Source organism: Coregonus clupeaformis, chromosome 8 (assembly GCF_020615455.1).
Source record: "Coregonus clupeaformis isolate EN_2021a chromosome 8, ASM2061545v1, whole genome shotgun sequence".
Classification (NCBI taxonomy): domain Eukaryota; kingdom Metazoa; phylum Chordata; class Actinopteri; order Salmoniformes; family Salmonidae; genus Coregonus; species Coregonus clupeaformis.
Window position 1 is genome coordinate 41,644,022 of NC_059199.1, and position 11,651 is coordinate 41,655,672.

Here is an 11,651-nt window from a genome sequence, read left to right on the forward strand (position 1 = left end):
GATTATAGGTAGAGATAGAGACTCTCTGGGGGAGTGTGATTAGAGGGAGAGGTAGAGACTCTCTGGGGGAGTGTGATTAGAGGGAGAGGTAGAGACTCTGAGGGAGTGTGATTATAGGTAGAGGTAGAGACTCTGAGGGAGTGTGATTATAGGTAGAGACTCTCTGGGGGAGTGTGATTAGAGGGAGAGGTAGAGACTGGGGGAGTGTGATTATATGTAGAGACTCTCTGGGGGAGTGTGATTATAGGTAGAGGTAGAGACTCTCTGGGGGAGTGTGATTATAGGTAGAGACTCTCTGGGGGAGTGTGATTATAGGTAGAGATAGAGACTCTCTGGGGGAGTGTGATTAGAGGGAGCGGTAGAGACTCTCTGGGGGAGTGTGATTAGAGGGAGAGGTAGAGACTGAGGGAGTGTGATTATAGGTAGAGATAGAGACTCTCTGGGGGAGTGTGATTAGAGGGAGAGGTAGAGACTCTCTGGGGGAGTGTGATTAGAGGGAGAGGTAGAGACTCTGAGGGAGTGTGATTATAGGTAGAGGTAGAGACTCTGAGGGAGTGTGATTATAGGTAGAGACTCTCTGGGGGAGTGTGATTAGAGGGAGAGGTAGAGACTCTGGGGGAGTGTGATTATAGGTAGAGACTCTCTGGGGGAGTGTGATTATAGGTAGAGATAGAGACTCTCTGGGGGAGTGTGATTAGAGGGAGAGGTAGAGACTCTGAGGGAGTGTGATTAGAGGGAGAGGTAGAGACTCTGAGGGAGTGTGATTAGAGGGAGAGGTAGAGACTCTCTGAGGGAGTGTGATTAGAGGGAGAGGTAGAGACTGAGGGAGTGTGATTATAGGTAGAGATAGAGACTCTCTGGGGGAGTGTGATTAGAGGGAGAGGTAGAGACTCTCTGGGGGAGTGTGATTAGAGGGAGAGGTAGAGACTGAGGGAGTGTGATTATAGGTAGAGATAGAGACTCTCTGGGGGAGTGTGATTAGAGGGAGAGGTAGAGACTCTCTGGGGGAGTGTGATTAGAGGGAGAGGTAGAGACTCTGAGGGAGTGTGATTATAGGTAGAGGTAGAGACTCTGAGGGAGTGTGATTATAGGTAGAGACTCTCTGGGGGAGTGTGATTAGAGGGAGAGGTAGAGACTCTCTGGGGGAGTGTGATTATAGGTAGAGACTCTCTGGGGGAGTGTGATTATAGGTAGAGATAGAGACTCTCTGGGGGAGTGTGATTAGAGGGAGAGGTAGAGACTGAGGGAGTGTGATTATAGGTAGAGATAGAGACTCTCTGGGGGAGTGTGATTAGAGGGAGAGGTAGAGACTCTCTGGGGGAGTGTGATTAGAGGGAGAGGTAGAGACTCTGAGGGAGTGTGATTATAGGTAGAGGTAGAGACTCTGAGGGAGTGTGATTATAGGTAGAGACTCTCTGGGGGGAGTGTGATTAGAGGGAGAGGTAGAGACTCTCTGGGGGAGTGTGATTATAGGTAGAGACTCTCTGGGGGAGTGTGATTATAGGTAGAGATAGAGACTCTCTGGGGGAGTGTGATTAGAGGGAGAGGTAGAGACTGAGGGAGTGTGATTATAGGTAGAGATAGAGACTCTCTGGGGGAGTGTGATTAGAGGGAGAGGTAGAGACTCTCTGGGGGAGTGTGATTAGAGGGAGAGGTAGAGACTCTGAGGGAGTGTGATTAGAGGGAGAGGTAGAGACTCTGAGGGAGTGTGATTATAGGGAGTGGTAGAGACTCTCTGAGGGAGTGTGATTATAGGTAGAGACTCTCTGAGGGAGTGTGATTAGAGGGAGAGGTAGAGACTCTCTGAGGGAGTGTGATTAGAGGGAGAGGTAGAGACTCTGAGGGAGTGTGATTAGAGGTAGAGACTATCTGAGGGAGTGTGATTAGAGGGAGAGGTAGAGACTGAGGGAGTGTGATTAGAGGGAGAGGTAGAGACTCTCTGAGGGAGTGTGATTAGAGGGAGTGGTAGAGACTCTCTGAGGGAGTGTGATTAGAGGGAGAGGTAGAGACTGAGGGAGTGTGATTAGAGGGAGAGGTAGAGACTCTGAGGGAGTGTGATTAGAGGGAGAGGTAGAGACTCTCTGAGTGAGTGTGATTAGAGGGAGAGGTAGAGACTCTGAGGGAGTGTGATTAGAGGGAGTGGTAGAGACTCTCTGAGGGAGTGTGATTATAGGTAGAGACTCTCTGAGGGAGTGTGATTAGAGGGAGAGGTAGAGACTATCTGAGGGAGTGTGATTAGAGGGAGAGGTAGAGACTCTGAGGGAGTGTGATTAGAGGGAGAGGTAGAGACTCTCTGAGGGAGTGTGATTAGAGGGAGAGGTAGAGACTCTCTGAGGGAGTGTGATTAGAGGGAGAGACTCTCTGAGGGAGTGTGATTAGAGGGAGAGATAGAGACTCTCTGAGGGAGTGTGATTAGAGGGAGAGGTAGAGACTCTCTGAGGGAGTGTGATTAGAGGGAGAGGTAGAGACTCTCTGAGGGAGTGTGATTAGAGGGAGTGGTAGAGACTCTCTGAGGGAGTGTGATTAGAGGGAGTGGTAGAGACTCTCTGAGGGAGTGTGATTAGAGGGAGAGGTAGAGACTCTCTGAGGGAGTGTGATTAGAGGGAGAGGTAGAGACTCTCTGAGGGAGTGTGATTAGCTGGCCCAGCAGCTGCTCCACCGCTGGCATGAGTTCCTACTGCAGAGAAGAGCTGGGACACACACACACACACACACACAGTCATACACATGCGGCAAAAGGACATGCCAAGAGCTAATCACCACGCACACGCGCACACACATCATGACATCAACCCCTCCTTCTCTCCCACCACTCATGAATCCCTAACCCCTAGTTTACAGCACAGTCCCATACATCCAGTACCCCCCTGTCCCTGTCTGTCCCATACCTGGGTCCTGTTAAAGGCCACGCGGGCGAACACAGCCTGGGAGATACCTGCTCTCTTCAGCTCCTCTCTCACCCACTGGTAGATCTCACATGAGATGTCTGATGGTCCACACACCTGGCTCTGGGACCCAGACCCGGGTCCTGGTGGTCCAGCCTGGGGCTGGGGGTCGGGGGCCTTGGCTAGGGCCAGGGAGGGGGGAGGCCTCCCCACAGGGGGGTGGTTGAGGAACTGCTGGGGGGAGGTGGAGACAGATACAGACAGGCTCTGCTGGGCTAGCATACGGCTAACTGCATACTGCTGGTTGAGGAACTGGGCCATGACTATCTGTTGGGGGGTGACTAGCTGGGGGCTGAGGGGGGCGGTCACCAGCCCTGTGGGGCAGAGACTTGGGGCCAGACAGCCACGGCCAGAAATGTGGGCGGCTCCCCCGTGAGGGAAGAGGAGGGGCGAGGAGTCGGCCTGTTCGGCTGTGCTGCCTGGGATTGGTTGATGAGTAAAGGTCAGATGGGTGGAGCCCGGTTGAGATTGGTCAGAGAAGCTATCAATCTCTGAAGTGAGGAAGAGAGTAAGAAATAGAGGGATGGAGGAAGAGAGCGGAGTTAGTATAAAAAACCACACCTACTATTTGCCAACATTAGCACTGATGATGACTATAGGTGAACTACCCTTTTAAGCCCTCCTGTAGTCTTACCCATGATGCCTTTGGTCTTCCTGAAGTGCTTATACCAGCGGCCAAACTCGTGGCACTTGGTGGCCGACACGTTTGCATAGTAGGTGCTGTTCACAATGGAGGAGATCATACTCTGAGAGACGGGGACAAAATACAAAAAGTCATAACAGTGGCAGGGAAAAGCATTATGAATACTGATCCACAATCATCAGATCAATGCATAATACAGTAATAATACAAGAACATGTTATATACGCTAGCCTGGGGGACAGTCTATTCTCCTCTTCCTAACAGAGCAGAGGAACTGTGTAATACTTCCATTTGAAGTCAGAATATAAAAAATGAAATATACAACAGTATTAAAAAGAGAGACAAAGAGGTAACGATTCTCATTTTAAATCATCGTTCTGTCTCTCATTTTACCAGTCTCCATTTTTCTCTCAGTATCTGTTATGAGTCTCAGCTGAACACAGAACGTGTGATAATAATGAACTCAGATCTGTGTTATTAAAACACACCCCCAGGTAAACTCTGTAATAAAGACAGATGAGTGTGTGTGTGTGTGTGTGTGTGTGTGTGTGTGTGTGTGTGTGTGTGTGTGTGTGTGTGTGTGTGTGTGTGTGTGTGTGTGTCGCCTCAACTAAGTGCAATCTGTCGTTTAAGGAACTGAAGCCGAAAGTAATAACAGATCACACACACAGGGTTTTCTCCCAAGACAATCCTGTGCCATCTTTACATCTGATTACACCTTCTATCTTCATATGTATTCTAATCTGCTCCAGAGGGAGAGAGAGGGGGAGAGAGGGAGAGAGAGAGAGAGAGAGGGAGAGAGGGGGATGGGACAACACATAAACATGTACATAAAGAGAGAGAGAGAATATGAAAAGAGAGAAATGTCTGTTTATTAGACCGAGGCTGTAGTTGCAGCCCTCAGGGTGAATAACAGACAGACTATTTTGATTGTTATAAATATTCACAAGACACATCCATCTGTTCTTCTACAGCAGGTGCCTCTACGCTTTGTTCCTTCACCATAATGTGTGTATGTGTGTGTGTGTGTGTGTGTGCGTGCGTGTGTGTGAGGTCGACTGGGATCAAACTCAGGTCCCCTGACTGCATGTTACAAGACTGGTTTAGCCCACTGAGCTAAAGCCTGGGCTTGCAACAGTGTGAGATACACACACAGAAAGGGAAAGCGAGAGATTGACTAGGAAGAGTGAGAGAGAGATGGTAGCAGAGGGATACAGTGGGACAGTATATGCCAGCAGAGCTGTATGTCTCAAAAAGCAGCATAGCTCTTTAAAAGATAAACATCTTTACCTTATATCTCTCAGCAATGTAGACTACCCATCTCAATAGGTGTGTGTGTGAGAGTTGTGTGTACATGTCAAAGCTAAAAAAGGTCAAATAGGGGGTGCTTATATTTGTCCTGGTTCACACATGTACAAGTGTGTGGTGAGAAATTGAAATGTAATTTGCATATCCTATTCCACCTAAGACACCCTCGGAGAGTGTTGTCACGAACAGGTGTGTGTGTACGGGCGTACGTGTTCATGCCTGTGTGTGTGTGTACCTGGGACAGAGGGCACTCTTTGGCCAGTGAGCTCTGGTTCATGTCTCTCAGTAGCTCCTTCAGGGCGTTTCTCACTGTAGAGTGACTCCACTGTGCTGGAGGGAGTTCCTCCAACCTGGGACAACTAGAGAGAGAAGGAGAGGGGGCGGGTGGGATAGAGAAAGAGAGAGAGAGAGGAGGAGAGGAAGATAGAGAGAGAGAGAGAGGGGGGAGTGAGGGTTAGATGGGGGCGATAGGGGGGAAAGATAGAGGGGTGAATGGAGAGGGAGAGGGGGAGAGAGAGACAAATGGAGAGATAGAAGAAGAGTGGGTGGAAGAGAAGTACATTGAAAAATGAATAAATATGCTGTCTGAAATCCAATACAAGACATTACTGAGTACCACTCTCCATATTTTCAAGCATAGAGGTGGCTGCATCATGTTATGTGTATGATTGTAATCGTTAGGTCTAGGGAGTTTTTCAGGATGAAAAAGAAACGGAATGGAGCTAAACACAGACAGAATCCTAGAGGAAAACCTGGTTCAGTCTGTTTTCCACTAGACACTGGGAGATTAATTCACCTTTCAGCAGGACAATAACCTAAAACACAAGGCCAAATCTACACTGGAGTTGCTTCCCAAGAAGTCAATGAACGTTCCTGAGTGTCCGAATTACAGTTTTGACTTAAATCTTCTGGAAAATCTATGACAAGACCTGAAAAACAACCATTTGCTAGAGCAAGAACAATTTTGAAAAGAATAATGGGCAAATGTTGCACAATCCAGGTATGGAAAGCTCTTAGAGACTTACCCAAAAAGACCCACAGCTGTAATCACCGCCAAAGGTGCTTCTACAAAGTATTGATTCAGGGGTGTGAATACTTATGTCAATGAGATATTTCTGTATTTCATTTTCAATAAATGTGCAAATATTAAAAAAAAAAAAATATTTCCACTGGCATTATGGGGTACTGTGTGTAGATGGGTGAGAAAAAAACAATTTCATCCATTTTGAATTCAGGCTGTAACACAACACAATGTGGAACAAGTCAAGGGGTATGAATACTTTCTCAATGCACTGTACCACCTTTTTTTCTAAGAGTGTATGTGCCTGTGTGTGTGTGTGTTCCTATGTGTATGTGCCTATGTCTCCTGGTGGTAGTGATTAGTTCATTACTTCACACAACACATACGAAACTGGTGCAAGTGCCAGAACCTCTTTGGTTGCTCCACCCCCCTTCTCTCGGCAAGTCTCATGTCTATCGACCAAATGTCCCATTCCCTTCCGGAATTCTAAAGATGCAGAACGCCGCCAAATTGTGATTCATCCTAATAAACAGTGAAGTTCCTCGTTAGACGTCGCATCCTATAGTCTGTTGACAGACGTTAAAATACAATTTATGTTACGTATGTCTGTCCACAAGAGATTCTGGTGTACCTGGTGAGCTGGATCTTGAGGGTGGTGACATGGTAGAGGTCCTGCAGCATGTCAGCCACAGTGGCATCAGGAGCATCAGTCACACAGGACAGAGGGACAGGGTTCCACCTACCCACCTGGATCAAACCTATAGACACACAGACACACAGACACACACACACACACACACACACACACACAGACAGACAGACACAGACAGACAGACACAGACAGACACAGACACACACATTGTTACAAACAATGACACTGGAGGAAGAGCAGGTGTGTGTGTGTGTGTGTGTGTGTGTGTGTGTAGTGTACCTTTTGCCTGTGCTGCTGAGCTGTGAGAGTAGCCCAGGGCCAGTAGAACCATCTCTATCAGCTGGTTAAACAGCAGGTCTCTCCTAACCAGTACAAACTCTGCATGCTCCTCTCGCCTCTCAGCCTCCACTGCCGAGACCGGGCTCTCTCTGTGCTCTACCACACACAGCACAGGCAGCAGGCTCCCTGTTATGACGGACACACAGCACAGCCAATCACATCACAGCATTCAGATAGAAGCAGAGGGCATGAGAAATTAATAGGTAAAAGTTGCCAACCCTTGCAATGAATGCACACTCTCTCTCTATTCACCCATTCCTCCCTTTCTCATCTCCTCCCCTCTTCTTTTCAGTCCTACCTCTCTTATGCCAGTTCTTGGGTTGTGTTGCGTGTGTCATGGGTTTGGGGGCCAGGGTGGGGGCTCTGGCCCCTGGGCTCCCTTGTCTCGTCCTGCCCTGGTGTGGCCCTGGGGGTCCCTCGCCAGCGTTCAGCTCCAGGCGGGACAGTTTGGCAGGTGGGGGCCAGGAATCCCCATTACCAGGTGAGTCACAGCCCTCTGACACATGGCCTCCATCACACTGTTGGGGGTCCATCACACTAACACCCAGCCCGTACGCACCTGAGAGAGAGAGAGAGAGAGAGAGAGAGAGAGAGAGAGAGAGAGAGAGAGAGAGAGAGAGAGAGAGAGAGAGAGAGAGAGAGAGAGAGAGAGAGAGAGAGAGAGAGAGAGAGAGAGAGAGAGAGAGAGAGAGAGAGAGAGAGAGAGAGAGAGAGAGAGACTGAATGACTGACAAGTCCTTGAGTTCATTTGAGAACATTAGGGACTGTTCAAAAAATTTACTGGGGGGATGTCATAAAAAAAAAAAAAATCCCCAACGTTACAAATATTTTCGCATGACCATCCCCTTGAACTGTAAAAAAAAAATGCCCACCCTCCCCGCTCATAACATTAACTAGAAAATAATGACTACCACCACAAATAACAATAACTGTAGCAACCCTGTGTTTATAAACGTGGATATTGACTTGACCACTTCTGCATGGTTTTGTGGCACAGTCGATGCCACACAAGCTGCTGGCCAGAAGGTTGAGGGTCCGCCGAGCACCACGGACGAGCTCACTCTCCCTGCCTGTCCCATTACACTACGATCAGAGCCGGCTGCAGACAATTTTCAGCTAGGTGGAAATCAGATTTTGATGCTATATTTATATCAAATATATGCAACAAATTTTCCACCAACAGGTTTCTGTGCCAATGCACCACACACAACCAATAAGCAACGCAACATACCGATGACCAACTTTGAGCGCTTCATCACTGACTTTGAGCGCCTTTTAAGATGAGGGAGAATTATTTTGGTTTTTATGAGCATTGCCTTATTTCTATTACAGCATATTGGATGACTGTCATTCATATTCCATTCACCCAGTTCAATGTAACATCGATAGGTTTAGGCTACTACAGGATAATTGTCCCTGTACCCATCATGAGGTTGCTACAACCTAGCCTGTGAATGAAAGTTTACAACGTAGGTGCACAGGTCTAGAGAATTTTTAGTAATCAAGGTGACAGACAGTGAGTGAGACATTCAATAAAGCCTTTCACACTCTTGCCTGCATCTAGCTGATCTAGGGTGTAATCATTAGTCCAACAGTTGCAAATGAGAGTTCCTATTGGACACACTCAGGTATGTTTACCCAGTTTCGATCCGTTTGCTTCCATTTAAGAAACGTTTTTCAACAGAATTGTTGGAATGACTACACCCCTAATCACATGCAAACAGTTCACTTTCATAGCAGCCACATAAAAACAGCATGATCACTTTGCTCATTGTATATACTGCATAATTCCTTCTCGCAACTATCGATGCGCTCTCACCTTTTCCTTTCGCTTGTGGACTTCAGTGCACAACACATCAGCTGTCTGTGACCAGGCGAAAAAACCTTTCCAAGCCAAACCATATCATGACCGCTAACCTCTACACACAGCCTACATTGTTGTCATGTCATAGTCAACTAGAACTACTAGACCTAACGCGTTAGTAAACCCGGTACATTTTACATTTACATTTAGGTCATTTAGCAGACGCTCTTATCCAGAGCGACTTACAGTTAGTGAATGCATACATGTTGGTTTTTTTGTGTGTTTTTTTTTCATACTGGCCCCCCGTGGGAAACAAATCCACATCCCTGCCGGCCAAACCCTCCCCTACCTTGGACAACGCTGGACCAATTGTGCGCCACCCATGGGTCGGTACAGTCATGCAGTACAGTGTACAGTCAGAAAGCAGTTAAGCAGTTACAACGGCGGGCCCCGGTGGCAATACATTAATAAAACCAAAAGCTTACCTTGACTTGGAAGAGTTCCAGTGTTGGATAGCCCTAGCCAGCTAGCTAACATAGCATCCCGGGTGTTTGAGTAGGCTAAACTAGCTAGCTTTATTTGCTAGCTAAGTAAAAGTTTGAAAAAATACAACCAAATATAGCTAGCCAACTCTCTCTCTCGCTTCTCCTTAATTTTTTAAGAAATGTATTTGTTCAAAACTTTTCAACTGTTGTCTTTCTCTCTGAGTCAACTACTCACCACATTTTAGGCACTGCAGTGCTAGCTAACTGTAGCTTTTTGCTTTCAGTACTAGATTAATTATCTGATCCTTTGATTGGGTGGACAACATGTCAGTTCATGCTGCAAGAGCTCTGATAGGTTGGAGGACGTCCTCCAGAAGTTGTCATAATTACTGTGTAAGTCTATAGAAGGGGTTGAGAACCATGAGCCTCCTAGGTTTTGTATTGAAGTCAATGTACACAGAGGAGGACAGAAGCTACATTAGCTGTCCTCTGGCTACACCATGGTGTACCCTACAGAGTGCTGCTGAGGCTACTGTAGACCTTTATTGCAAAGCAGTGTTTTAATCAATTGACATGTGAATATATTTAGTATAGTTTTATCTAAAAAGGATAACTTTTTTAATGTTTCACTATTTTTATTTTTATGACATTTACTGAGGAGGATTGTCCTCCCCTTCCTCCTCTGAGGAACCTCCACTGTTGGGAAGGTGTTTGGGGAAAAACATTGAAAATGACTGTGTCAGCATGCATCACAGATTTTATAGAGCTGATAGGCTATATATCTTACCTTTAGAAGTTTTTACTTCAGGCTGACTACTAGCATATATTGTTGCAATGTCCAAACCAACTTAAAGTATCTACAAAATGAGTTTTGTAGCGACACAATTCGAAAGGAAGGCTATAGCAAAAAAAAACATTTTACTGTTTGTGATTCAAAAATGATTATTTTGATTCCCATGATTCGATTCACCGCGATTTAAGTAACCGAACCCCAACTGCTACAATGGCGAAGCACATCATTCAATTAGGTCAAAATAATATTTTCATATGAATTAAATTAATCACTATTTAATTTTTTACTATTTTGAGAAATGTGAATAGGGGAATCCGTTATACAGTAAATGTAATTTATATGGCATAAAAAAGATAATTAGGAGACCTTTTTGAGCTGCGTGTCTTATGTCTTGACAGTTCTTTCATGTGCAATGACGCATCAGCTATTCCTCTATGTGCTTGTGGATTTATATTGAAAATTGGTACAGATTTGAATGATTTTATGTGTGGTATGATTGCTAGTTAACCTATTGCAGATCTGGACAAACTATCCACCTACCACTATTGTCAATATGGATAGAGGTCAGGATAGAGTTGACTGTATAGTAAGTTGGCAGAAAAACATAGTGCATAAGAGAAGTACCAAAACACCTTGATAGGGGAGGCTCATGCAAGCAGATGAGTAAATGGAAGGAATTATATAGTATAACCTGCAAAATGGGGAATGTAAACCAAGGAAAAGTGCTCAACAAATCGCCCTGTCACACTCACGGTGGGGAAAGTTTTAGAGGCAAACGTAATTATTGCGCGTCGTCCATTATTGACTAATTGTGAATTTCAACAACAACAACAAAACCTCCCGAATCTCAATCAAATGTATCTCAGGTACCGGTACATCAACAAAAAACGTTGTTTTTTAATCGAATAGGCTAAATCAGACAAACCTGACATCCGCCGCTGGTTTCCTGTCTCTTGAGACTCCGAGATGCTGTTAGTAAAAGAGTACAGTTCCTTGTGTTGATTTCTGTGTCAGTGAGTGAACAACATCTCACTTTCTCCTTCACACTATTTATCGATTTATTGTGTCGATATCAGCTGCGTAGCAACATGCCCCGTCGTCTATTGCTGGCTGCGTTTTTCGGACCTCTTCAACGGAATAAAACGAGTCTATAGGCCTATAGGTGGTCTAACCGGAATCTCAGTCAAAGCACCCACAGTGACAGACACTGTTCCCGGGATTACGATACAGACCAGCTGGTAGGCTAATGGGATTCCATAGAGAAACGGGTGAAGCGAACAATACACGGTGAGTGTCATCAGTCTGTCTCAACGGTGTGAAGCAACTATCTCTTCTTCAGTTGGCTGTTGCAACAAACACGCGCGGACAAACATGCGCACGCGCTCCATACCTCCCTCTCTCTACCCATGGATCTACGGGCAACCGAGTTTCTCTGCGCGTTATTACGCTACACGTTTATAGAGAACTAATAGGTAGCCTATGTAAACCAAATGCAACTGTGAGCATGTGGAATGCAACTATATCTCCCCGTGTTTGTTTGTTTATGAGAACTTGAATGAACACAGAATGAGACCTACACGTCTCCACTCTTACAGAGTTGGTTTAGTTTGTACAAAATAACTGTATTTTACCAGACACACTGCACGATATGATGGATATAT

The 11,651-nt window shown here is 45.9% G+C and overlaps 1 protein-coding gene across 1 annotated transcript in view; it reads right to left on the minus strand.

The window, feature by feature from the left end:
• Positions 1–11,285, minus strand: part of LOC121572572 (DNA-binding protein SATB1-like) — a 47,884-nt gene extending 36,599 nt beyond the window's left edge. The window contains exons 1-7 of the mRNA XM_045222258.1: positions 10,916–11,285; positions 7,207–7,467; positions 6,849–7,034; positions 6,549–6,675; positions 5,132–5,255; positions 3,580–3,691; positions 2,889–3,436 (exon numbers count right to left, since the gene is read on the minus strand). Coding sequence (XP_045078193.1) covers positions 2,889–3,436; positions 3,580–3,691; positions 5,132–5,255; positions 6,549–6,675; positions 6,849–7,034; positions 7,207–7,467; positions 10,916–10,922 — 1,365 coding nt within the window. The 5' untranslated portion in view covers positions 10,923–11,285. The remainder of the gene's footprint in view (positions 1–2,888; positions 3,437–3,579; positions 3,692–5,131; positions 5,256–6,548; positions 6,676–6,848; positions 7,035–7,206; positions 7,468–10,915) is intronic.
• Positions 11,286–11,651: the final 366 nt, after the last annotated feature.